At 44.4% G+C, this 25,724-nt stretch overlaps 1 protein-coding gene across 1 annotated transcript in view; it reads left to right on the forward strand.

Annotated features, from left to right (window-relative positions):
* CNTNAP2 (contactin associated protein 2) overlaps positions 1–25,724 on the forward strand; it is a 1,413,967-nt gene that overhangs the window by 1,263,158 nt on the left and 125,085 nt on the right. The window contains exon 19 of the mRNA XM_040259921.1: positions 1,406–1,499. Within this exon, the coding sequence (XP_040115855.1) occupies positions 1,406–1,499 (94 nt within the window). The remainder of the gene's footprint in view (positions 1–1,405; positions 1,500–25,724) is intronic.

Below are 25,724 nucleotides of genomic sequence, written 5' to 3' on the forward strand. Positions count from 1 at the left end.
CGGCCAGTCCTCCTCCTGGCCCGTGAGATTGGCCCCCTCCCCACACTTCCTGCATCCCTCTCCTCCCCCCTGCTCCTCACCCCCGAAGCAGGCCTGCACGCTGCAGCTTTGCCCATGCTGGCCCATCTCTAGCGAGTCTGGTTTCAGGAGTTCATGCCCCAGCAAGTAGCTACTTGTATGCAGTTCCCCCAGGAAGGATCTGCTGCATAGAAGGACAGAAGTGTTTCCTTCTAACCCACACCTTACCTTATGCTCTCCTGAGCAGGTATTAAACTCATTTCAGAAAAACAAAAGGATACAAAAGAGATTTTTTCCCCCCAGGTGGTTACAAAAAAACACAGAAAGTTCTAGGAGCTCACAGTTGGAGAAACAACTAGAATGTTTGAGTTGTAAAAGTTCAGCTAAGGCAAGAATAGCCAGTTAGGGCACAAAGGATTCTGGGACAGCGGCGCTCACACTTTTGCATGGGAAGCGTAATCAGACATGTAACAGCCATTGTCTATAAGCTCTTCCCACCTGCTTCATTTTTAACTCCCTCTGTTGCTAACCCAGCTCCACTCTGAAAGATCAGCTCTGCTAGAGCAGCGGTGTCTTTGCCCCCTCTCGGCTCTGATGTCCCTGCGCTGTGGCAGGAAGGAGAAATCACCCTCGTTTGGACAAGCAAGAAAACTGTGACCCAGCTATCTCAGCATTTGAATGTACATATTCTTGCATGCGTGCCCACTCAGTCCTGTCTGACTCTCTGTGGCCCTAGGGCTGTAGCCCACCAGACTCCTCTGTCCGTGGGATTTCCCAGCCAAGAATACTGGAGTGGGGTGCCATTTCCTACTCCAGGGAATCTTCCCGATACAGAGATCAAACCTGCATCTCCTGCCCCTCCTGCTCTGCAGACAAGTTCTTTACTACCTGAGTCACCAGGGAGGCCTCGCACGTATTCACATACATTAATATATTCATATTCACATTTGAACACACACATATATTCTGAAGAACGATATTGGTGTCCTGGTGGATAGACACAAATGGGGAAGAAATAAGTGCAGTAAGATGATCCTAAAGAAAATCACTATACATGTAGCCTCTTCTATCTCAGAGGTCAATGCTAGAGACCGAATCAAGCAGATTTTACTCTATTAAAATGAGCAAGTGTCTTGGTCCAGCAGCCACAGAAAAGGTGCGTGAGCTGGAGAAGAACTCATAAAAGGTCTTCATGTACAAGCTCAAATCATTTTCTAGTAACCCCAGCAAAGGCTGCTGTTTTCTCAGGCTGGTATTTTGGAGTCAGCATTGATGAAATAAGATCCAGAAACTGGGGCTGGAAGAGTGACATCATCCTCCAGGGAAGATCCGAGTCCATGAAGGATGTGACGTTCTTCTAAAAGTGTCTCTCCTTTTCCTCCTGCAGCTGGATCACTATCCTTCCGTGAGTTACCACCTGCCAAGTTCATCCGACACACTCTTCAATTCTCCCAAGTCGCTCTTCCTAGGAAAAGTCATAGGTAAGAAATTTGGGATAAACTCCCTATATAATATTTCCTAAAGCTGCTCATTCGCCTTTGAAATGCATCATAATTGGTGGTTGAGGCTCCTACATCCGTGATGGTGATAAAATGTGTGTCGTTTGGTGCGTGACAAACTAAAACACGGGTGAAACCATGTATCTGCTCCCAGTTTCTTTACCTAAAATCTGTTCTTTGGTTTATTACAGAGCTCTACCCACTAACAGTATTTAATGTAACTTTTTCCTGTTCTAAGTATTCAACATGGTTCTGTCTTCCTCTCCCTGTCGAGAAGGATACCTGATATTATTTTTTTAACTGGTTTCTTGTTTGGACTGTGCTGGGTCTCCATTGTCGCTGGTTCTTTTCTCTCGCTGCAGCGAGTGGGGTCTCCTCTCTAGCTGCAGTGCACGGGCTTCTCGCTGCAGGAGCTCCTCTTGTTGCAGAGCACAGACTCTAGGGCGTGCAGGCTTCAGTGGTTGTGGCACACGGGCCCGGTGGTTGCAGCTCCCAGGCTCTAGAGCACAGGCTCAGTAGTTGGGGCACACGGGCTTAGTTGCTCCCGGCATCTGACATCTCCCCAGGTCAGGGATAGAACCCATTTGTCCTGCGTTGGCAGGTGGATTCTTCACTACCAAGCCACCCGGGAAGCCCTACCTATATTATTTGCAATCAGAAGGCTGATAGGAATTAGGAAATTGTGACAGAACCCCTCTACGTGTGACTGTGAAGTTAGAAGCCACTTGGCCCTTCTCTTTACTACAGATCAGTGCTGTCGAGATTAACTCTGGATGTGATTGGTTACGTATTTTAAATGATTAATATAAAGCCAATGACTTTTTTTTTTTTTTTCTGTAAGAGAACTCTATATCGTGAACACAAAATAGAACTCGTAAGACAGTGGGTGATGTGCTGGCCAAAGCTGGGGAGGGGGGCTGCTCTGTGATCAGAATGCTCTTAATTGTTAAAAGCACTCATTTTTAAAATATGGGGACGGGGAACCTAGCAGATAATGAAAAGAACAGGGGGCCCAATCCATAACAATAAGGAACAATAGTATACACTTACAGAGGAACTTTCCAAGTTCCTTTTCAAGTGCTTCAGATATACAAACACATTTAATCTTCTTAGTAATTCCATGAGATAATCAAGGTATCATCTCCACTTTACAGCTGAGAAAACTGAGGCATCAAGAGATTAAGTATCATGCCCAAGGCCACCTACTTACTTAAGGGTGGAATCAAAACGTTTTCCGGGGCAGTCAGATACCTGTGTCTCTGTTCCTGACCACCGTGCTGTAACCTCCGTGATGGTGGGCTTAGAAATGAAACAGAGAGACAGAAGAGGATTTGGGCAACAGAGGTTGGCCTGCTGAGGGACAAGCCAGACATCCCATGTCAGAAAGTAGCCAAGAGCAAAATGTATTCCAGGACTTAGAACCAGGGACGTACCAGGCAAGACAGTGGGCAGACAGAGGTGTAGGTCAGGTCCCAGGAAAGGGCCACGCCCTCAGCAGAAAGGCAGGAGGGAGTGGCGGTACTTTAATCAGCGGGTGAGAGTGGGAGCAGAGAGGCAGCCCGGACTCACGGGCCACCTGCTGTTCCGGGCATCGTGCTAATCATCCGTGCGTAAATGTGACAACGTAACGTCACAGCAACTCAGTGAAGCAAGACGTATGATTATTTCCTCATTTTACAGATGAGGAAACTGAAGCGGAGGATGGTCAGTTTGCCAGAGTTATTTGACTGGTATGTGGTAAAGCAGAATTTTGAAGCTGGGTCTCTCTGATGAGAGTGCACAAACAAAAGGTTTAGTCATTAAGGGTCAAGGTCCAGAAGGAAATGCAGCGGAAAGACAAGCAATGCCATTATAATTTATTTACACATGCGAATATAGTTAGTGGCGTACAGCCTTGGCGTCTGTAGGCATGGACCCTGAGATGTCGGTGAGTGCCGACTTGCCGCCATGTGCATTCCGCAACTCAATGAAGAATAACGGGAAATTTTAAGTGCTCCTTCAGGGCTGATTCCATCCAAACAAACTCTACACTATGACACTGTGATATTCCTAAAGACACTGCACTATGATATTCCTAAAGTAATACCCAGCATGAATATACCAGAAACAATGGACTTTATTTCTTTCATGAAACTTGCCAAGCCAAGTTTGACAGGTATGTTGGGTGAATGCCAGTTTCCTTCACTATGAGTAACACTCTTGTTCATCAGTATTTCAAGTCAGGTGAGTAAATTGACACGAAAGCAAAATTGCAATATGCAATGAGACACGAACCTTCAAGGTCATGAACAAATAACATCATAAGAGAAATCTTCTATAAGTAAGAATTGACTCTGCTCAAGATGTGCTGAGCTAAAACCATTATATGAATTTCAGGTATATGAGTAATACCCCCAGAGTTTTCTGTTCACCAAAGGAAAATTTTGCCATGTAAATAAACTAACTGTGCATGTGATCAGTTGCATAAAGAAATAGAAACCTGTAAGGACAGGAGACAGGGATCAAGACCATCCCCATGGAAAAGAAATGCAAAAAAGCAAAATGGCTGTCTGGGGAGGCCTTACAAATAGCTGTGAAAAGAAGAGAGGTGAAAAGCCAAGGAGAAAAGGAAAGATATAAGCATCTGAATGCAGAGTTCCAAACAATAGCAAGAAGAGATAAGAAAGCCTTCTTCAGCAATCAGTGCAAAGAAATCGAGGAAAACAACAGAATGGGAAAGACCAGAGATCTCTTCAAGAAAATTAGAGATACCAAGGGAATATTTCATGCAAAGATGGGCTCAATAAAGGACAGAAATGGTATGGACCTAACAGAAGCAGAAGATATTAAGACGAGGTGGCAAGAATACACAGAAGAACTATACAAAAAAGATCTTCATGACCCAGATAATCATGATGATGTGATCACTCATCTAGAGCCAGACATCTTGGAATGTGAAGTCAAGTGGGCCTTAGAAAGCATCACTACGAACAAAGCTAGTGGAGGTGATGGAATTCCAGTGGAGCTCTTTCAAGTCCTGAGGGATGATGCTGTGAAAGTGCTGCACTCAATATGCCAGCAAATTTGGAAAACTCAGCAGTGGCCACAGGACTGGAAAAGGTCAGTTTTCATTCCAATCCCAAAGAAAGGCAATGCCAAAGAATGCTCAAACTACTGCACAATTGCACTCATCTCACATGCTAGTAAAGTAATGCTCAAAATTCTCCAAGCCAGGCTTCAGCAATACGTGAACCGTGAACTCCCTGATGATCAAGCTCGTTTTAGAAAAGGCAGAGGAACCAGAGATCAAATTGCCAACATCTGCTGGATCATGGAAAAAGCAAGAGAGTTCCAGAAAAACATCTATTTCTGCTTTATTGACTATGCCAAAGCCTTTGACTGTGTGGATCACAATAAACTGTGGAAAATTCTGAAAGAGATGGGAATACCAGACCACCTTACCTGCCTCTTGAGAAATCTGTATGCAGGTCAGGAAGCAACAGTTAGAAATGGACATGAAACAACAGACTGGTTCCAAATAGGAAAAGGAGTATGTCAAGGCTGTATATTGTCAACCTGCTTATTTAACTTATATGCAGAGTACATTATGAGAAATGCTGGACTGGAAGAAACACAAACTGGAATCAAGATTGCTGGGAGAAATATCAATAACCTCAGATATGCAGATGACACCACCTTTATGGCAGAAAGTGAAGAGGAGCTAAAAAGCCTCTTGATGAAAGTCAAAGAGGAGAGTGAAAAAGTTGGCTTAAAGCTCAACATTCAGAAAAGGAAGATCATGGCATCTGGTCCCATCACTTCATGAGAACTAGACAGGGAAACAGTGGAAACAGTGTCAGACTTTATTTTTGGGGCTCCAAAATCACGGCAGATGGTGACTGCAGCCATGAAATTAAAAGATGCTTACTCCTTGGAAGAAAAGTTATTACCAACCTAGATAGTATATTCAAAAGCAGAGACATTACTTTGCCAACAAAGGTCCGTCTAGTCAAGGCTATAGTTTTTCCTGTGGTCATGTATGGATGTGAGAGTTGGACTGTGATGAAGGCTGAGCGCTGAAGAATTGATGCTTTTGAACTGTGGTGTTGGAGAAGACTCTTGAGAGTCCCTTGGACTGCAAGGAGATCCAACCAGTCCATTCTGAAGGAGATCAGCCCTGGGATTTCTTTGGAAGGAATGATGCTGAACCTGAAACTCCAGTACTTTGGCCACCTCATGCGAAGAGTTGACTCATTGGAAAAGACTCTGATGCTGGGAGGGATTGGGGGCAGGAGGAGAAAGGGACGACCTAGGGAATAGGGAGGCCTGGCGTGCTGCAATTCATGGGGTCGCAAAGAGTCGGACACGACTGAGCGACTGAACTGAACTGAACTGAACTGGAGGACATCCACAGCCCCAACAGGGCGGGGACCTCATGGCCTCAGGCACGTGAGGCTAAGTTAAGGTGCCGCTTTGGGTCTCACGTGAGACTTCTATTCAAGACTGACTCTCATCCACACCAGCCCCAGAGCTCTCTGCAGGCCACAAGACAGGGTCTCGAAGTTCCATTGCATCCTAACGAGGAGCACTCTTTGTGACCTCATGGACAATAGGCCTCCAGACTCCCCTCTACCTAGGGGATTTTTCAGGCAAGAATACTGGAGTAGGATTGCCATTTCCTCCTCCAAGGGAACAAGGAGCAAGTGCTCAATAAATATTTGTTAAATTAATAAAGAGTAGAAGGGAAAGAAGTGATAAGGATATCACCATAGATGCGTCCTGCAGCGTGAGAGGGTGCCGATGAGGATGCTAAGACAAAAAAACTAGTGCAGAGGTGAGATATTCCCACACAGCCTGCAGTCTCATTTTCCTAAAGGCAGGCGTCTGACAATAATGCAATGGAAGGCATGTCGGCTTTGGAATCAGGCAGAGAGGGTGTGGCAGTCAGCTGGTCAGCTATAAAATCCCCCAAACTAGACAGCTAAGCGACAGACATTTATTTCTCACAAGTTTTGAAGGCTAGAAAGTTAGAGATCAAGGTAGCAGCAGAGCAGGTGTCTGGTGAGGGCCCAGCTCCTCGTTTGCAGACCCCTGTCTTCTCGTCGTAGCCTCATGCGATGGAGAGAAGTAAGCCCTCTCCTGTCTCTTCTTGTGTGTGTGTGCTCAATCTCTCCAGTCGTGTCCGACTCTTTGTGACCTGATGGACGGCAGCCCACCAGGCTCCTCTGTCCGTGGGATTATCCCGGCAGGAACACTGGAGTGGGTTGCCATTTCCTCCTCCACGGGGGCTCTTCTTAGAAGGACAATAATCTCATTCAGGAGGGCTCCGCCCTCACGATCTGATCCCAGATCCATCCCCTTGGGGGTTAGGATTTCAACATACTAATCTAGAGAGACACAAGCCCTCAGTCTGTAGCCGCCACTGGTGTTTGAATCTGGGCTCTGCCCCTCATCGGCATTGAACCCTTGGGTTCAGTACTTGAACCACCCAAGGCCTGGGTCTGTCAGTTACAAAATGGGAACACAGTGCCTACGTGCAAGCTGCTAGCTTCCTGAAGCTAACAGGAAGCTAACAGTGTTGCCTTCTTCCTTTTTAATTTATCTATTTGCAGCAGCCACATCAGTGCCTAACGTACGGCAAGTGCTCAAAAAAATATTTGTGGAGTAAATAAACTACCTTTTTAGTATGAAGCGAATAACAACTTAAGAAATATCCCATGTAATACTTAGTAACAATAAAAATAAATGATGACTGTTTTTGGATGCTGGCTCTGTGCCAGTCACTACAGTATGTGTTTTGGTATATAGTGCTGCCTATACCCCTCATGACACCAGCCTGGACCACTGTTACCCTCACTGTTTGGGAAAAGGAATGAAGGTTCAGGAAGGTTATTTTCTTCAAGCAGGTTTTCCAGCGGCAGCACTGTTGCCTTTTGGAGTCAGATACACAGTTTTTCGTTGAGGTGGTTGACTTGTGCCTTGTGGGGTGCTGAGCTGCTTCCCGGTGCTCTACCCACTGGCTACAAGTCGCACCCCCAAGTTGTGACAGCCATCAGTGACTCCAGATGTGGCCAAATGCTCCCCCCAAGGGTACAGTCACCGCCCACTGAGAACCACTGGCTTAACATCTCCCTGGTCACTGGCAGAGGAGGCCTTTGACACAGGTGTGTGACACCAAGAGCTAGGCATTCCTTCCTGGTAACACCTGCAGCTTTCAGAAGGATGAAGAAGCAAGGAAGAGATCTGATACCTTGAAGATAAATTCTGTTAGTACCGTCTAAGGAGTCACAGTGAGGACCTCAGAAAACATGTGGGTGCCTGGCTAGGCTAATCACCTGCCATCTCCTCAAGCCAGTGTTCCTTAAAAATGTGGACATTTAGCAGAAGCAGGATTGGTGAGATCTCTCTTTGAAGCTGACATACACGTCAGTGAGAAGCAACCAATATGCTCTCACCAGCTATGTACATATCTATCAGACAGCTGAACTTCAAATGTATCTCGTGTACTCCAGTAAGGTTTTGACACCCTCTTGCGATCCATGCCCCCAAGTTGTTGAGTCATCAGCTAATCAGAAACTGATCACATAAAAGAAGGAAAAGAAGAGGTATCTAAATAAATTAATAGGACTTCACATGGAGCTCTTTGATGAGCACTGCTTGAAAAAGGACACATAAAAAGGATGAAAGAAGGGTACTTAATCCACAACAAGTGTGACTTCTAAAGGGAGCGGCAGAAATATATTCTAGAAATAAAACTGTGAACGCTGTCAACTGGCAACAGAATTTTGGAATGAGTTGTGACATTTCTGAATCCTGCAAGGAGGAAGCCAGGATCCCTAGCAATGAGCAAAGCTTCACAAAGTATAAATTTCACCAGACCTAGTTATGTCCATCATTTACTAGCTGAATGATGTCATGGACTTTATATATCTGATTTTTAAAACAGATTTAATAGTCTTTCAGGAGAATCTTTAAGTCAATTGGAAGCCTGTAGCAGAGTCTTCTGTGCTACTCATATCTTTCCCCAACATTTCTATCAGTGCCTTGGATAAAGACACAAATAGAAAGTTTATTAAGTTTGCAAATGCCATGAAGCTGAGAGGGATGGTTTAATAAGCTGGATGATAAAAAACACTTTAAAAGCATCTTGACAGGCTGGAAAGATAGGATAAAAATAATAAGATGGAATATAATAGAGATAAACATAATTCTTGCACTTAGACCAGAAGGAAGAAAAAAAGGAAGCATATAAGTAGAAGATGAAAGACTCCTGGTATCATGAAAGACTCAGGGGCGGGGGTGGTTTTATGGACATTTTGATATGTGGTGACTGATTTTTAAATAAATATAACACTGAAGTACGTTAATAAGAGAATTACGTACACAGCAAGAAGTATGGGCAGACCTCGGCTGGGATGTCCTGGCTGATCCTAAACACCACATTTCAAGATGTCTTTTAAGAAGACCAAATAGGTAAAGGACCCATAAGGGGAAAAAATCAAAAGACTTGGAGATACTTACACCAATAAAAAGATATGATTTAAGAGATATGAAAGAATCCATTTTTCAGTCTTGACAACTGCTCCATAAAAGAAGAATTAGGCTTTGTAGAGGCTTACTCCAAGGGACCAGAGTTGCCAAGTGAGAGGAAAATTTCAGTTCGAAAGAACTTCCTAATAGCTAAAACTATTCAAAAATGAGGAGCCACTCTTTTGAAGTAGTGGAGCTTCCAATATTGAGAGTATTGAACAAAAGCTAGATTAAAATGTGTCCTGTACTTTGAGGAGTTTCCTGGCTTGAGTGAGACCAACTTGCATAAAGCCTAAAAACCCTTGAAACTGTAAGATGATGGTGGCTTTTTTGAAAGGTGAAAACTGCAGCTCTAAAGCTGAGAAGGTTCTCCTGCTCCATGTGAGAATTCAAGGCACAGTGTGTTTAGGGCTCGTTGAGGGCACACACCACTGTGAGAATGTCAGTACTGCTCCTCACATCACTGCACATTCTGTGTTATTAAACAGATAGCCTCTGTTTTCAGGATTGCAATACTCATTTTAATTTTCTTTTTGGAAAGTAAAATCTGAACCCGCCTTTTATTTGTTTTTCAAATTAACTATTGGTGTCACGGCCGTGTAGCATAGTAGTACCAAATCATAAGACAGACCTACTCTGTAGGGAAAATGTATCAATTCTTCTGTGTGAGCTTGAGAAACTGTGCTTGGAAAGAAGCTGAATAGTAGCTAATGCCGAGTGATTGTTGCTTTAATGACCAGGGCTGTTTGTCAGAGGCAAGGTCTGAAGTGGTCAAATTAAAGGTCAGTGCTGATCCATTTGAACTTAATACAGTTTGTGAGTCGTCTTGGTCCCAGAAACTTTTTTTCAGACTACCACTATAGAGGCAACTGAGATAGAAGACCTGCGATAGACCTGTTGGAAGCCACCGTATGATTTCCATTGTATCTCAAATGTGAATATTATGATCTTTGGTAAAGAAATCCTTAGTCTAAGGTTTCCCAAAAATTTGGCAAAGCCTCCCAACACAGCAGGGAACGGCATACCGCTATGCTCATTCATGGATGAGGTGATACACTCTGGTAGGCATCATGCGGCTCGGTGAGTATTTCCAGCCAAAAAATGTGATGAGTAGAAAATACATCTGCTCTTTCTAGGCAAGAACACTCAACTGCTGATGCAAGACCTTCTGGGGTCCTTCTGTCCCTTTGATACGGTGGCCAACAAACCTCAAGACAGTGGCTGTTCCCTTGACAGGATCCCTCTGTGACCACAATGAACAGAGCACCATGTCAACTTATGATGAACCAACAGCCTCCAAAGGAAAAAAAAAAAAAAAAAAAACCTTTGCATTCTTAAGTTAGCAAGTCTACAGGGCTATCTGTTACTGCAGCACAACTTAACCCATCCTGATTGATACATAAGGATTGCGGTCACACTTGTGGGTTTGCATTCTTACTCTGTCACTTACCAATAGTTTGACTTTGGCAAGTTACTTAACATCTTGGGCATTCTGTTTCCTCATATATTAAACAGGAATAGTAATGGCCACTGCTTTGCGTGATTCAACAATATAATGCATGCTTAATAGGAAGCATGGGGTCTGCCCCATAGTATAGGTGTAATAAACATTAGTTATTTTTATTAAATCATAATTAAACAAGCATGTAATCATCATTTGTCACACACCAGGCATTGTATACGCCACTGGAACACCTATGATGTCAAAGACAGGCATAGTTTCTTGCAGGGGCTTAAGTTCTAACTGGAAGAGAGCAGCCACTGTTGAAAGACAATTCGAAGTGGAAGGACCTGTAGCAGGATAAATGGAAGGTGGAAATACTGGGTTATTTGAGATCAAGAAGGGGGAGCGTTAACCCAGTCCAGGAGGTAAGGGAAGGCACCCCAGGGGATGTGGCACAGAAGCTGAAATCTGAGTGATAGGTTAGAATTATCTGGGCAAAGGAACGAGGGCAGAAAGAGGAGAGGTTTTTCAGTTCTCTCTTTTGTACAACAGCCCAGCCAGCACTCTGTGGCTTGAACAATACTTTATTATTTCACACAATTTTGTGGCCTGACTCTTCTGCTTCATGTGGTCTCAGCCAGGACATAAGAATGACCGAATGGTGCATAGTGGCCTCAGTCACGTGGGTGCCCATGAGTTTCCCTGGGGCTCTCAGCCAGGGGCCTCGGTTCTCCCGCCCAGACCCACCCCCCACCTCCGGCCCCACCTCCAAGGCTTGACCTCACGGCTGCCTGGGCTTCCTCCCATCATGGCAGCTGGTCTCTATGAAAGAGCCTTGGAAAAAGCAAAGATGCAAACTGGAGGTCCCTAAGACCTAGCCTCAGAGCTCACGCACACCCTCCTTACTAGTGGCTATTGCCCAGATCTGGGCTCCAGCCCAGATCCCAGGAAAGGCTAAGCAGACTCTCCTTTTGATGGCTCAGTGACAGGGTCACTCTGGGAAGGAGCGTGCAGGCAGGCGGTATTATTTCAGTCTTTGAAAACACAGCGTGCCGCAAGGGAAATTTGAGGAACCGCAGCAAGTTTCATTCAGAAGGGTTGGAACTAGAGTAAGAAGAGGCAAGTGATCAAACTGCAGCAGCAGAAAGGTGGATTCAGATCCAAACATGCTTCTGAAGGACATCCAAACGTCCTGACAGCCCCAGGACCATCCCAATCGCCTCCTGCAGGACAAGGGTGAACTATTAACAATGACCACCTTCACTCTAAAAACGTGGCCCAGTGTGTGGATGAATTGTACGATCACCCATCATGTTTTAGGTTCTCCCAGGAGGAACTCTTGAAGTCAGAAGAGAAGCCCCTTGGTGGAGTAGTAGCAAGGGGCTGAGGATGTGAATACCAGCTTATTTGGGGGAGGAGCCCAGGAAATCCCAGTAAGGGAGTGGAGAAGTGAAACCAGGAAAAGAATGGCCATTATCAGGCCACTGACGTTGCGAGTAAGTGGCGCTCAGGACCACGGGGGACAGTGGGGGACAGTGCAGAGCCAGGGCCTCGCTTCTCCTCCTTCCCACCCAGCCTGACTCAGGGCTGCTGCCTGAGAATTAACTCCTCAGCAGTGCAGGCCCACAACCCCCACCCCGCATGCCCACCGCCCCCACCCTAGGCCAGGAGAAGGCACTGGGCTCAGGGCATCACAGTCAGCCCTCTTTGGAATCCAAGGTGAATGCAGAGGCGATGCCATATTACAGGATTCAGCCCCAAGTCACATTAAGGTTTTAACATTATCCTGGAGGCTAAAAGCAGTCATGGAAGGATTGTTTTTAAATCAGAAGAATAACCTGCTCAGATTGATGTTTTAGAAAGATAACACCATCTGCAGAGTGGAGAATGATTAACAGGAAGTGAGTGAGAGGCAGCAGGGAGACCGAAGTAGGGGTTGCTATGGTTGTCACACAGCTGCACGTTGTCATGCATGAAACAACTTGGATGTTCACAGACAATACAGTGTCTCCACCTGTCAGTGGTGAGTGGGCATCCCTGGTGGCTCAGCTGGTAAAGAGTCTGCCTGCAATGCAGGAGACCCGGGTTCGACCCCTTGATTGGGACGATCCCCTGGAGAAGGGAAAGGCTACCCACTCCAGTATTCTGGCCTGGAAAACTCCATGGACTATACAGTTCATGGGGTCACTAATAGTCGGACATGACCGAGCAACTTTCGCTCTCACTGCGTGGCAAGGGCAGATACACAATGTCCAGTCCAGCTCACTGCTCAGTCTGACTTGGCTGTTTCAGCAGTCCCTTCCATCATCTCTCATCCTCCTGAATGACAATGCTCGTCTCTCACGTGGCCTTCCCATCCCCTGCTCCTTCTGTGTGTGTGCAGGTGCGTGGAATATAGAAGGGGATGGACAGTGAGACATTATCACTTACATGTTCTTTTAACATCATCACAAGGAGGGACGCGGGTCATCACTGGTCCTCCCTTGAGTTTGCAAGGGCTGCCATCAACTGGCCTCCAGCCCAGTGCTGGGTCCCTGGGTGCACATCTGGCCTTGGATGCTATGATCTGAGGCTGATGAACTTATAGTCCCTCCTTGACCGAGGCACTGCTTCCAGAGACCATCTGCCATTGCTGCCTTTGTTCTTCTGTCCTGCGCTGGGGGGCAGGGGCAGAGCCCTGAGTCTGTGTCGCGTCCTCCCCTCTTCCCACGACAGCTGCATGGTGGAATCTTCAGCCTCATCTCAAGGTTTACTCCTCACAAGAGAAAGGCTGGGAGAAGCCAGAGACCCATCTGCTTACTCTTCTTTACTCTCCTGATGAGGCTGGGTGGCCAGGTGTTGGTGCGAGCCCCCTGCACAGCAGGCTTCTCCCATAGCCTCGCATCAGGAAGCTGGACAGGAGACCCCCTGCCTCTGTAAGCCCCCTGCCTGCTCTCTGAGCCAGAGCTTAGGTCCTCTCTCCCTCTGAGCCTTTCCTTTTCCTCATAGTTTTCTTGGGCTTTTAAAAAAGAAGTCTTACTTTAATTTGTTCTACCAGTTAGCTATCTATCTCCAAAAAGAAGTACAGATAACATGCAGTTCCAACAGTCACTTTTTCTCACTGATCTGCAGGTCAGCTAAGGGCTGAGGGCTCTGTGATACACCGGTCCACTTCCTCCCAGGACCACAGGGTTTCACAGGCAAACTCACATCAAGCCGGTGGTGGAGAAATAGACAACAGTGTCAACACTTGTGAAGCCTTTGTTCTTGCCTTGCCCACTAACATGCCATTGTCCAGATGAAGCCATTTGACCAAATCCAGAGACAAAATGAAGAGAAACAGACTCTGCTTCCCCAGTCGTGGCAAGAGGGCATGGATCCTGGGCAGGAGAGAGTATTTAGGGGATGCTGATGTTCCCTCCATCAAATCCTCCTGCAGTTAAGAAAGAGCTTTATGTCTTTCCCTTGGTGGCTGGAAGAATGAGTATTGCCTCTGTGTCACAGGAAGACCCTGTGGCCTGCTTTGTCCTTGATGGCTTAAAAGGTATGAGTAAAGGAATTTGGGGAAATCATTTATCCACTCAAAAGTATGTTGGCTGCTTATGTATGCCAGGTGGTAGCAATGAAGCAATGACTAAAGCAGAAAATGCCTTTGATGTGAGGCATGCATCCTAGTGGGCACAAACAGGCTGAGAAAATAATTGTGTGATGTGATGTCAGCCAGTGGTAAATGTGATGAAGAAAAACAAAGGAGGATTCGGGGAAGTGCTCTCAGAGGAGATGGGAAGAGGTGGGGTTTAAGCAGGGTGAGGGCAGCGATGTACAGACATCTGGAGGGAACGTGTCCCGGGAAGTGTGGAAGGTGATGAAAGGCTGGGAGGCTGAGGTAGAGGCATATGCCTGGCTCATTCAAGGAACAGCAAGAAAACCAGGGTGGCTGGACCACAGTGACGACAGACAGACAGACAGAGCTAGAGCGTCAGCCAGCAGCCAGACACTGGGTCGTACACCATTATGGAGGTGAGATGGGAAGCAGCAGACAGTTCAGTTCAGTTCAGTCACTCAGTCATGTCTGACTCTTTCCAACGCCATGGACTGCAGCACACCAGGCCTCCCTGTCCATCACCAACTCCCGGACCTTGCTCAAACTCTTGTCCATTGAGTTGGTGATGCCATCCAACCATCCAATCCTCTCTCATCCCCTTCTCCTCCCCCTTCAGCATTGATCCAGCTGAGGTAATAGGAACGTTATCCACCTGCTGGGCGCTGTGCTAACCACAGCAGGGGTGGGCGGGGAAGGGCAGGTAGGACTGAAGCGACCAGCAGAATTTCAGCTGTAGAGACGAGATGGCAGTCTAGTGCTGAAACAAGCACTGGAACAGTAGAGAAGCAAGTGGGACAGGAATATGTTGAAGGAAGAGCCCACAGTGTTTGGTGATAGATGGAAGGTGGTAGGTGGAAGAAAAGGACCAAGATGATTTCCTAGGATTTTGGCCTAAGTAACTCGGTAAATGGTGGTGCTGTTTACTGAGAATGACATTGGGAGAGAAGTAGCTTGGGGACCAGGAGATAAGAATGAAGATTTCTGTTCTGGGCAAGTTCCAGAGTGTTCCATGGATGTGCAGTCCCGTGATGCATGTCAGAAGCTGAACACTCCTGGAAGAATCCTCCCTTCTCCCCTCTCCACCCCCCGCCCACCTCTACCCCTTGCCCACCTCCCCAGGCAGATGGCATCTTAGGTTGACTAGGACACAGTCATTAGTCAGAAAAGCTAAAAAGAATAAAGCTCCACCGGGAAATAATACCAGTGCTATCTCCATACCATGGGGTACTGCTCAGTGACAGGTGCCAACTACTGATACACAAAACCACTTGGATAAATCTCTAGGGAATTATTCTGAGGGAATGGCCAATCCCCAGAGACTGCACACCTAATGATTCCATTTACATGACATCTTTGAAATGACAAAATTGTAGAAATAGAGGACAGCTTAGTGCTTGCTGGCAGTGGTGACAGGTTTGTGAGGGAGGGAGAAAGAGAAGCCAAGGGGGCTGTGGATACGAAAGGGGAACATGAGGTATCTTACCAGTTGGATTTGTTTGTTATCTGCCTGCAGTGGTCAATGGCCAAGCCCACACAGGTGATCCAGTTGTATGGAATCAAATACACACGCTCACACACATATTGATACAAAGTCTGAGTGCCAAGGTGAATTGTATCAAGCTCAATATCCTGATTGTGACATTCCACAATAGTTTTGCAAAATGTTTCCTTTGAGGAAAGCTGGGAAAAATATACAAGAAACCTCTCTGTATTATTTCTATAACTACAAGCAATTCAATAGTTACCTGAATACAAATTTCAATTTTAGAGAAATAACCGAAGTAAGAAAGCTCTATGCCTCCTGAGAAATCTGTGGCAGGTCAGGAAGCAACAGTTAGAACTGGACATGGAACAACAGACTGGTTCCAAATAGGAAAAGGAGTACGTCAAGGCTGTATACTATCACCCTGCCAGGGTCCAGCCCCTGTGGATCCAGGGAATTCAAAGCGGGGACAGCGTTGGTGAGGAAAACTTATTTATTTATTAATATAGAAATATAAGATTAGGAAGAAATAGTGTAGTAGGAAAATTAGGTGGAGAAAAGAGCGCTGAATAACTTGGCTTACAGGGAAGGCCAATAAAGTTCCAGACAAGGAGCTTGCACCATCTACGTTGGGCCACCAGCGCCCACTTGAATATCGAAGGGTGCCCCTCCTTAGGCTCCCTTTCGCGCAGGTCTTAAAAGCCAGGGCAAGTAAGTAGGCTTAGTATGCTGCCCCGCTCCAGATGGGAATTCAGCCTGAAATTAGAGTAAAGAAGAAACATGGGGGAAACCAGTCCAGCAACTGGCTCCGTCCTCTGTTGTTCAGAAGGCCTTTTATACTTTTGATAAAACATGGAGATCAATGGGTAACACAAAGTTATACAGCGTTAGCAGCCCAGATTCTTATCAAAACCAGGCTTTTCTCTCTGCATACCTAGTTGTATACACAAATCTTAGGTAATTTACATCATCTTCCAGCCAAAAGGGCCAATTAACATTTTACAGCCTTTTTTCTGATAAGGGTTTGTCAACCAGAAGACTTATTTGTGTTGATCTTCCCAAAGTCTGGTGCCATTCTCAGAAAGCACTAAATAAAGTTACATTCTTACATAGCAAGGACACAAGAGGAGTGCAGTGATACATAACAAAGAGAAAAGTAATTAACTCAAAAGTCTAGTGTTGCTAACATCAAAACTATTATATATCTTTTTCTATATCCCATTTACATTGATTAACATCCTCCCAGGTGCCTAAAAGATAAAGAATATGGAGGCCTGGCGGCAATCATTGAGTCAACAGTGAAAACCCGTCACCAATATGATTTTTAACTCTTTAGAAAAGGCTCTGTATCTTAAGATGCTTTTAAGCTTTGTGCCTCTTGCGGTTGGGGCCTGCAAGCAATTCACAAGCTGTAAGAGGTCCGGGGAACCTGTTAGGCAAGCTAGAGAGCTATCAGAGAGGGGTTAACTGAAACATCCCTTTCAAATGCAGAAGACTAAAGCCCTGATTTGACTTTTTCCAGAGAATATTAGAAGAGTGGAAAAGCAGGCAGATTCTTATTTTTGGGGGGTGGATGCTCAGGAAATTACAGGGGGAAAACCTGAGGTCTGATTAGCCTTGCCATCAGAGCTCTGCCACATGACCTTGTCACGGGTGGAATTCCTCACGCTGGCTCCCGGCATCACCCTGCTTATTTAACATATATGCAGAGTACATCATGCGCAATGCCAGGCTGGATGAAGCACAAGCTGGAATTAAGATTGCCGAGAGAAATATCAATAACCTCAGATATGCAGATGACACCACCCTTATGGCAGAAAGTGAAGAAGAACTAAAGAGCCTCTTGATGAAAGTGAAAGAAGAAAGTGAAAAAGTTGGCTTAAAACTCAACATTCAGAAAACTAAGATCATGGCATTTGGTCCCATCACTTCATGGGAAATAGATGGGGAAACAGTAGAAACAGTGTCAGACTTTATTTTGGGGGGCTCCAAAATCACTGCAGATGGTGACTGCAGCCATGAAATTAAAAGATGCTTACTCCTTGGAAGAAAAGTTATGACCAACCTAGATAGCATATTCAAAAGCAGAGACATTACTTTGCCAACAAAGGTCTGCCTTGTCAAAGCTATGGTTTTTCCAATAGTCATGTATGGATTCGAGAGTTGGACTATAAAGAAAGCTGAGCGCAGAAGAATTGATGCTCTTGAACTGCGGTGTTGGAGAAGACTCTTGAGAGTCCCTCGGACTGCAAAGAGATCCAACCAGTCCATCCTAAAGGAAATCAGTCCTGAATATTCATTGGAAGGACTGATGCTAAAGCTGAAACTCCAATACTTTGGCCACCTGATGCACAGAACTGACTCATTGGAAAATACCTTGATGCTGTGAAAGACTGAAGGCAGGAGGAAAAGGGGACGACAGAGGATGAGATGGCTGGATGGCATCACTGACTTGATGGACATGAGTTTGAGCAAGCTCTGGGAGTTGGTGATGGACAGGGAGGCCTGGCGTGCTGCAGTCCATGGGGTACTAAAGAGTCGGGCACTACTGAGCGACTGAACTGAACTGAACTTAATCAGAGTAAAAGACAATCTAGTCCACACTCTTCTCTGGACTCATTTATTCGTGGGATGGTGTTTAGTGTCTACAAGAGGCTGGTATGCAAGATCCTGCAGAAGGGTGATGGGCAAGGAGGAGGAGGATGCAGCCATCACACCATTTCCTTGTTCACCCTTGACTTGCTTGCCTTTGCATTTTTTAACAGAAACAGAGAAAAATGTGATAGATAACCTGCTATTCTTTTCAGAAAGAGTCCCTGACAGTCTCCTGCGTAGGATGAGGCAAAATTGATACATGAACAAGTGGCAAATAGTTCATTGAAATTCCTCCTCGGTCGCCTTCAGCTTTTATTATAATGATTAAAGAAGTCGTAAAACACTGATGAGAAAGCTTATTTAAGTGATAGGCAAGAAATAATATTTCTTCAAGAGAAGCAATTATATCTAATTTTTCACGTCCTTAAGAAAATTTAAGTCTTAACATCCAAAATCTTCTCAAGGCTGAAGGAAGCCTCCTATTTAGAAGGCATTTCTCCTGTGAGTTATACTTTAAGGTTACCTTCACATTCCTTTTTAACCTTATTAATAGCTTTCATTCTTAGACACCCGTATGGGTTTTTTCCATCATCATTACCTTCATACAGTCATAGAAGCATCTAAGATATAATTTAATTAAACCATAATCGTGTCACATCACAGCTAAGGAAAACGGTGCTCACAAAGGTTAAGGGACAGGGCCAAGGTCATGCGGCCGGTTCCTTCAGTATCGTTTTCAAAGTAACACAGTCAATGGCATAATCATCTTGGCTGGTCAGGCAAACATGTCTTTGACAAATACAATTAATAATTACAGCAGTGTAACCAAATGACACATTCTCAACATCCAGATAAAAGAGGTCCAAAAGCAAATCTTTTAATATAATTTAGGCTGGAAGAGGAGATTTCATAGAGTGACGATGAAGAGCGCTCGCTGTATTGTCAGCTGCCCCCTCTACTCTGGGAGCTACAGCAGGCTTCCTGCATGTCTGAGCTTCAGTTTTCTATCAACTGTAGGTAACAGTAGCACTGATGTCCGATGCTTTCTTGTGAAGATCACAAACGGTATCATGCAGGTAAAGCACTTATCACAGTGCCTACTTCATAGTCAGGACTCAAGACATCTTAGGCTGTGTTACTGTATCTAGTCTTGACTCTTAATCTATAAAAATGAAGCAAGGTCTGACCTCAATGCCAAGTCACTCATAAAAACAAGAAATCAATCAGCCCTGAAAACGTTGGGAAATGTTCAACTGAAAGCAAAATCAGTGCCATTGTATCTCCACCTTTTTCCCCAAAATTAAATTATTTTTCATTAACAAAACAAACCCCTAAAGGTATTTATCATTAAAATTCAGTGAGAAAACATTAATTCTGTTTTTATGACATTTTTAGTATTTGGTTACACCAGATTGTCAAAAGCAGGGAATCTTTTGCTGTCACAAATCTTCAGCTCACCTGTTTTTGACATATAGTGTACATTGGTATACCCAATTATTTCTAAATAAGCAAGCACCTTGAAAGCCAAAATTCCTCTTACTATGGTATTCAGAACTATTCCAGAAGACACAAAAAATTTAATCATACAATTGATCATCATTATTCATAATTTTCATATTTGAGAATTCATCTACTGGTTAAGATTTATCTATAAACCCAAAGAATTAGTGGTGACTCTGTGGTCATTTGCAGAGATATGCAGAGCAGGGAAAAAAAAAAGTGTCACCAACACCCACATTCCAGCTGAGACAAGGCGGCACTGCCTTCTTGTTCATCTCTCTTACTGTAAACAATTGTCCTGTTCATGGTCTATCTAGTGCCACATCTTTTTGCATTTGGGGGCTTTTTATTGGTGCTTTCACAGTTCAGAATGGCTGTGAATGAAGTGTTCAAGTGCTGTCTGTTATTCCTAAATGCAAGAAGCCTTTGTGCTTCACAAAGCACATTAAATTATCATTCAAGCACGAGTTACAGGCTTTGGGCCATGAGTTCAATGTTAATGAATCAGCAGCATATGTTAAATAAGGCATCTTTACATAGAAACACACATAAAACAAGGTTACGTATTGACTGGTTGATGAAATGCTATGACCAGAGGCTCGCGGAACCTCACCCTGTATTTCCCCTGGGAGCAGTATTTACTGCCCAGTATTTACTAATTCAGTGTTCACTGACTACAGAAAGCATAAATACTGAGAATCAACTGCACTATGTTTAACCCCCTGTCACATGACTGTGATGATGCATTATATTTGTGTGATACTTGGAAATGTTAAAAGCCCATCATAACTACTATCACATATGATACCGTGGAGGTTAAGAGAGTCATTATTGCTCAGTGAAATAGAGTGACAGGTCCAGCTGAGGTTACCTGGAGGAACTGGATCTTTTCCTTCTGGTCTGTGACATCTCGTGGTTCCTCACTCAGCACGATGATCAACTGGCCCTGAGCACTGCTTTATCTTAGGACCCAGGGAAGGAGACCATGGTGTGTTTGGGGAAAGGAGTCTGAGCTACAAAGATCCTTTCCACGATCTAATTAATGGCCTAGAATTTCAACCCTGGAGACCTTGAGGATTAACACACTGGGATGTAAAAAAAATCAGGCTACCCTTCATTTGAATGGGGCTTCCCAGTTGGCACTCGTGGTAAAGAACCCACCTGCCAGGAGACCCAAGAGACAGGGGTTCAGTCCCTGGGTCAGGAAAATCCCCTGGAGGAGGAAATGGCCACCCACTCCAGTACTCTTGCCTGGGAAATCCCATGGACAGATGAGCTTGGACTACACTGAAGGACAAAACAGAGAAAACGCAATAAAGAGTAGACAGAAGAAGCAGATTTAGCCCACAAGTTTGTGCTTTAGAGAATCCCCCAGCAGATTCTGGCCGCATTTGGGAAGGCTGGTCTGCCTGCAGACTTTTCTGTAATAGTTGAAGAAAGAGTAGAGAAGCCGTGGAAATACAAAATTTGTTTAGAAGGGTTATACATCTCTTAAGAGACACGTGTACCCCAGTGTTCATCGCAGCACTGTTTACAATAGCCAGGACATGAAAGCAGCCTAGATGTCCATCAGCAGATGAATGGATAAGAAAGCTGTGGTACATATACACAATGGAGTATTACTCAGCCATCAAAAAGAATACATTTGAATCAGTTCTAATGAGGTGGATGAAACTGGAGCCGATTATACAGAGTGAAGTAAGCCAGAAAGAAAAACACCAATACAGAATACTAATGCATATATACCGAATTTAGAAAGATGGTAACGATAACCCTGTATGCGAGACAGCAAAAGAGACACAGATGTATAGAACAGTCTTTTGGACTCTGTGGGAGAGGGAGAGGGTGGGATGATTTGGGAGAGTGGCATTGAAACATGTATAATATCATATAAGAAACAAATCGCCAGTCTAGGTTCGATGCAGGATACAGGATGCTTGGGGCTGGTGCACTGGGATGACCCAGAGAGATGGTACGGGGAGGGAGGTGGGAGGGGGGTTCAGGATGGGGAACACATGTACACCCATGGCGGATTCATGTTGATGTATGGCAAAACTAATACAATATTGTAAAGTAAAAAAAATAATTAATCTGAAAAAAAATCAGTTAGGATGTGAATAATCCTGCTATTTTAAAAAGCTCTAAATGTTTACAATAGGTATTTCATATATGGTTGGTGTTTTCTGGCAGCAAGCATGGCTAGACTTTTATTGTGACATCTCCATGCTCTGGAAATAAGACAGACTGTTGTCTAAGATTTCTTTTCTGTTTTTAAATGTAGTTGTTAAAAACAAAGTGTGCTTATGTAAGGAAGCTAAACTTCTCAAAGAAACTTTTGAATAATTTGTAATTCAAACTACTTCTCCTAGGTTAATTTTTTCTCAAACTGTAATTCCACCTTTAATGTCCATGAGGAATTAGCATGTGAAGTATGAGTTCAGAGGATAAAGCAAAGTTGTAAATCAGAAAGCAAGCATTGTTCCATTTTTCTGTCCCTAGAGTCAACTTTAACTGATTGTCCTTCCATCTCATCTGTAGTACCCAGTAGATATAGTCAGGAACAACGTCTGTTGAGCTTGCTAGTCTCACCCTGCAAGTGTGTACCTACTTAAACCCCCCACTTGATAGATGAGGAAAGAGGTGCAGAGAATTTAAGTGACAGGTGCCAACTCATACAGTAAGCAGTGAAACCAGGATTTCAGGTGCGTCTTTCTGTGCTCGCTTGTCCATCTATTGTCTGCCTGTTTTATGAAAGAGAAGGGCCCTGGGAGAGAGACATCGTATATTTATTTGCCATCTTAAGTAGAGGATCACATCAATCTCTCATAACGTCTCCTCTCCTCTTCCCCCGCCCTCCATCTCCCAGTGTGTCTCCTATGTCCTCATCATGTGTAACCAGCAGGGTCTGCAGGCGTCTGCAGCCCTGAAGTAGAGACCCCCACACAGAAGGATCTGACTTCAAATTTCTAGCTAACGTGGGAAAGGCAATAGGAGGGAGACAGGAAAGAAAATTCAGCCAATAAGTACAGGCTCAACACAGCTCATATCCACAAATTAACTTTTGTGGGACTGATTCTTAAACGTATTCTAAAATATTGTTTTTAATCTATTTTTCTTATTATTAGTTGAAAGTGAAAGTGAAAAGCAGAAGTGTTGGTTGCTCAGTCATGTCCAAGTCTTTGCAACCCTATATGGACTTTAGCCCTCCAGGCTCCTCTGTCCATGGGATTCTCCAGGCAAGAATACTGGAGTGAGTAGCCATTCCCTTCTCTAGTATTATTAGATATATGAATCAAACCCTAAAACAAATAAGCTTTTTTAGTTCTTTTTTTAATAATAAGGTTATTTAACTTAATTAATATTGAATTAATGCCAATATCAGGTACAAATGGAGTTATGTTGGTAATTTAAAACAAAAGTGACCTAGTCTTGCTGATGACTTACTGACATGTGGCTTAATAGTTTGAAGGTTTGATTTTGCAAACTTTATTTTTAAAATTTAATTAATTGACTTTAATTTTTAAAGCAGTTTTAGGTTTACAGAATAATTAAAGAACAGAGAGTCCCACTTGCCCACTCACTGTTCCCCAGAGGTGTACAAAGTTCCCCGTTACTAGCATTTGCTGCACCACGGTTATTTTTGGTGTTGTATACTTGCCACAACATAGTGTGTTTGTTGTAAATGATGAAACATATTGGCACAATATTTTTTAAGTTCATGTATTATTGAGTTGTTTGTTTTTGGCTGTGCTGCGCAGGTTTTCCTACAGTGGTGAGTGGGCGCCGTCCTCCGGTGGTGGTGCTCGGGCCTCTTGCAGGGGCTCCGTGTTGTGCAGCACGGGCTCTAGGGTGCTCGGGCTTCCGTGGCTGTGGCTCCGGGGCTCTGGAGCACAGATTCAGTAGCTGTGATGCACTGGCTTAGTTGCTCCACAGCACGTAGGATCTTCCCGGCCCAGCAACTGAACCTGTCTGTGTCTCCTGCCTTGGCGGGAGGATTCTTTACAACTAAGCCACCCAGGAAGCCCCCGATACAATATTATTAACTCACGTCCATAGTTTGCCTTAGGCTTCACTCTTTTTGTTGTACATTCTCCAGATTTTGACAAATGTATAATGAATGACCGGTCTCCAACCATTACAGTATCATTAGGACTGCTGCTGCTAAGTCACTTCAGTCGTGTCCGACTCTGTGCGACCCCATAGACGGCAGCCCACCAGGCTCCCCCGTCCCTGGGATTCTCCAGGCAGGAACACTGGAGTGGGTTGCCGTTTCCTTCTCCAGTGCATGAAAGTGAAAAGTGAAAGTGAAGTCGCTCAGTTGTGTCCGACCTTCAGCGATCCCATGGACTGCAGCCTACCAGGCTCCTCCGTCCATGGGATTTTCCAGGCAAGAGTACTGGAGTGGGGTGCCATTGCCGCAGTTTAGTCTAAAAATCCCTTGTATTCCAACTGTACTTTCCTCCCTGCCCCCAGCCCCTGGCAGACACTGATCTTTTTACCATCTCCATGGTTTTGTATTTTCTGGCATGTCACAGAGTTGGAATCATACCCTTTTCAGACAGGATTCTTTTACTTAGCAGTAGGCATTGACAGAACCTCCATGTCTTTTCCCGTCTCTATAGCTCATTTCTTTTTATTGCTGGATAATATTGCAAGCTTATTTTCCTGAGTCGGAGGGGGGCAGATCAAGAAGCTAAATTTGAGTAATAATTATAGAAAAAAGGTAGAAAACAATAAAGAAAAACAATTATTCAACTTTGCTCATAATTGTATGAACTTCACAGCTCTTTGACTAGTTAGCATCAACAGCAAGCTAGGTGCCACCACTTAAGTGATTCCATTTCATGCTGTGCGTGCTCTCTGGGGCCTCCTTTTCTGACTCAATTTTATAATTGTTGTAACTCCAAAGCAACTATTTTTAACAAATATACATATATCCTCTTTAAGATAATGTAATTCTATTCAATTAAATTAGGGAGCTTTCGCACTAATAATTAAGTTGGTTTTGCATATTCTGTGGGTCTGTTCTGATTATGTGTTTCTTCATAGTCCTTAATCTATTTAACAAATCTATTAAATTTGTTGCAGTCATTTCTGTGCTATCTTTCCAAAAAAAGTCAAGCAGAGCCAGTTCATCAGAAAACATTTCCACAGAAATTGAACACTTTTAAGGTTCAGAGAAGTGACTCATTAAGCCACAATTCAATTAAATTTAGCAAGTATTTCTTGCACAACCACTGTCTGCTTGTGGTTGGCATAAGGGCCAAACTTCCTGTTCATTTTATTTTGACTATTTAATAAGAGCAGATGAAAATATCTTCTTCTGCAACAAAAGAAGGGAAAAAAGCCCAACTATGTGTATTGAATTTTGAAGACAGGAGAGGAGAGATCTGAATGGAGGGTGAGGGGGTCTCACACGTGTGGATCCCTTTGCCTCCATGTCCCAAATCTGCAGCATTTTTCGCATCCATGCCCTATAGGACCCTGTCAGTTCAGCTTTGAAAAGACTCAGCTGTCCACAAGTTCCTGGAAGGTTCCCGTGCCCTACAGAGCTGCATGTCAGTAGCATCATGGGACGTGGAGGAGAAGAAACAAATCTTTTCTCGGAAAAGGAGACTAAAGACTGGGGAGAAAGGGTGCACGCTGACGCACACGTGTGGTTTCAGGAGCAGAACTTCTCTGCTCTGGCACTCACAGTGACCCGAATGAAAAGACTGTGTCGCTGTGGCATCTACCAGGTACAGTCCTTGTGAGGGTTTTTGAAACAGATTTCCTATCCCCAGAGTGAAATAGCAGAGATTTGAAGCCTTCTTCGATTCCGGTACAACCAATACATACCAACTTACGGTTATCTTCACCCACCTGCATTCACCCAGCTCACAAAACTCTGAGGCATGTTAGATTCCCCTTGCTTCCACTCATTTTAGTAAGCAAAAGGATGAATTAAACACACACACGCACACAAACTCACCATGGATTAGTTGAGAACAGAAACATTCTCAGCACACCCAGTTAGCATCAGAGTGGTCAGCCAGCCAGCCTGCTGTCTGCCACATGGCGCTCCTAGGACAGCTTCCACTGGCCGGCTCCCTT

Source organism: Oryx dammah, unplaced genomic scaffold, assembly GCF_014754425.2.
Source record: "Oryx dammah isolate SB20612 unplaced genomic scaffold, SCBI_Odam_1.1 HiC_scaffold_18, whole genome shotgun sequence".
Taxonomy (NCBI): domain Eukaryota; kingdom Metazoa; phylum Chordata; class Mammalia; order Artiodactyla; family Bovidae; genus Oryx; species Oryx dammah.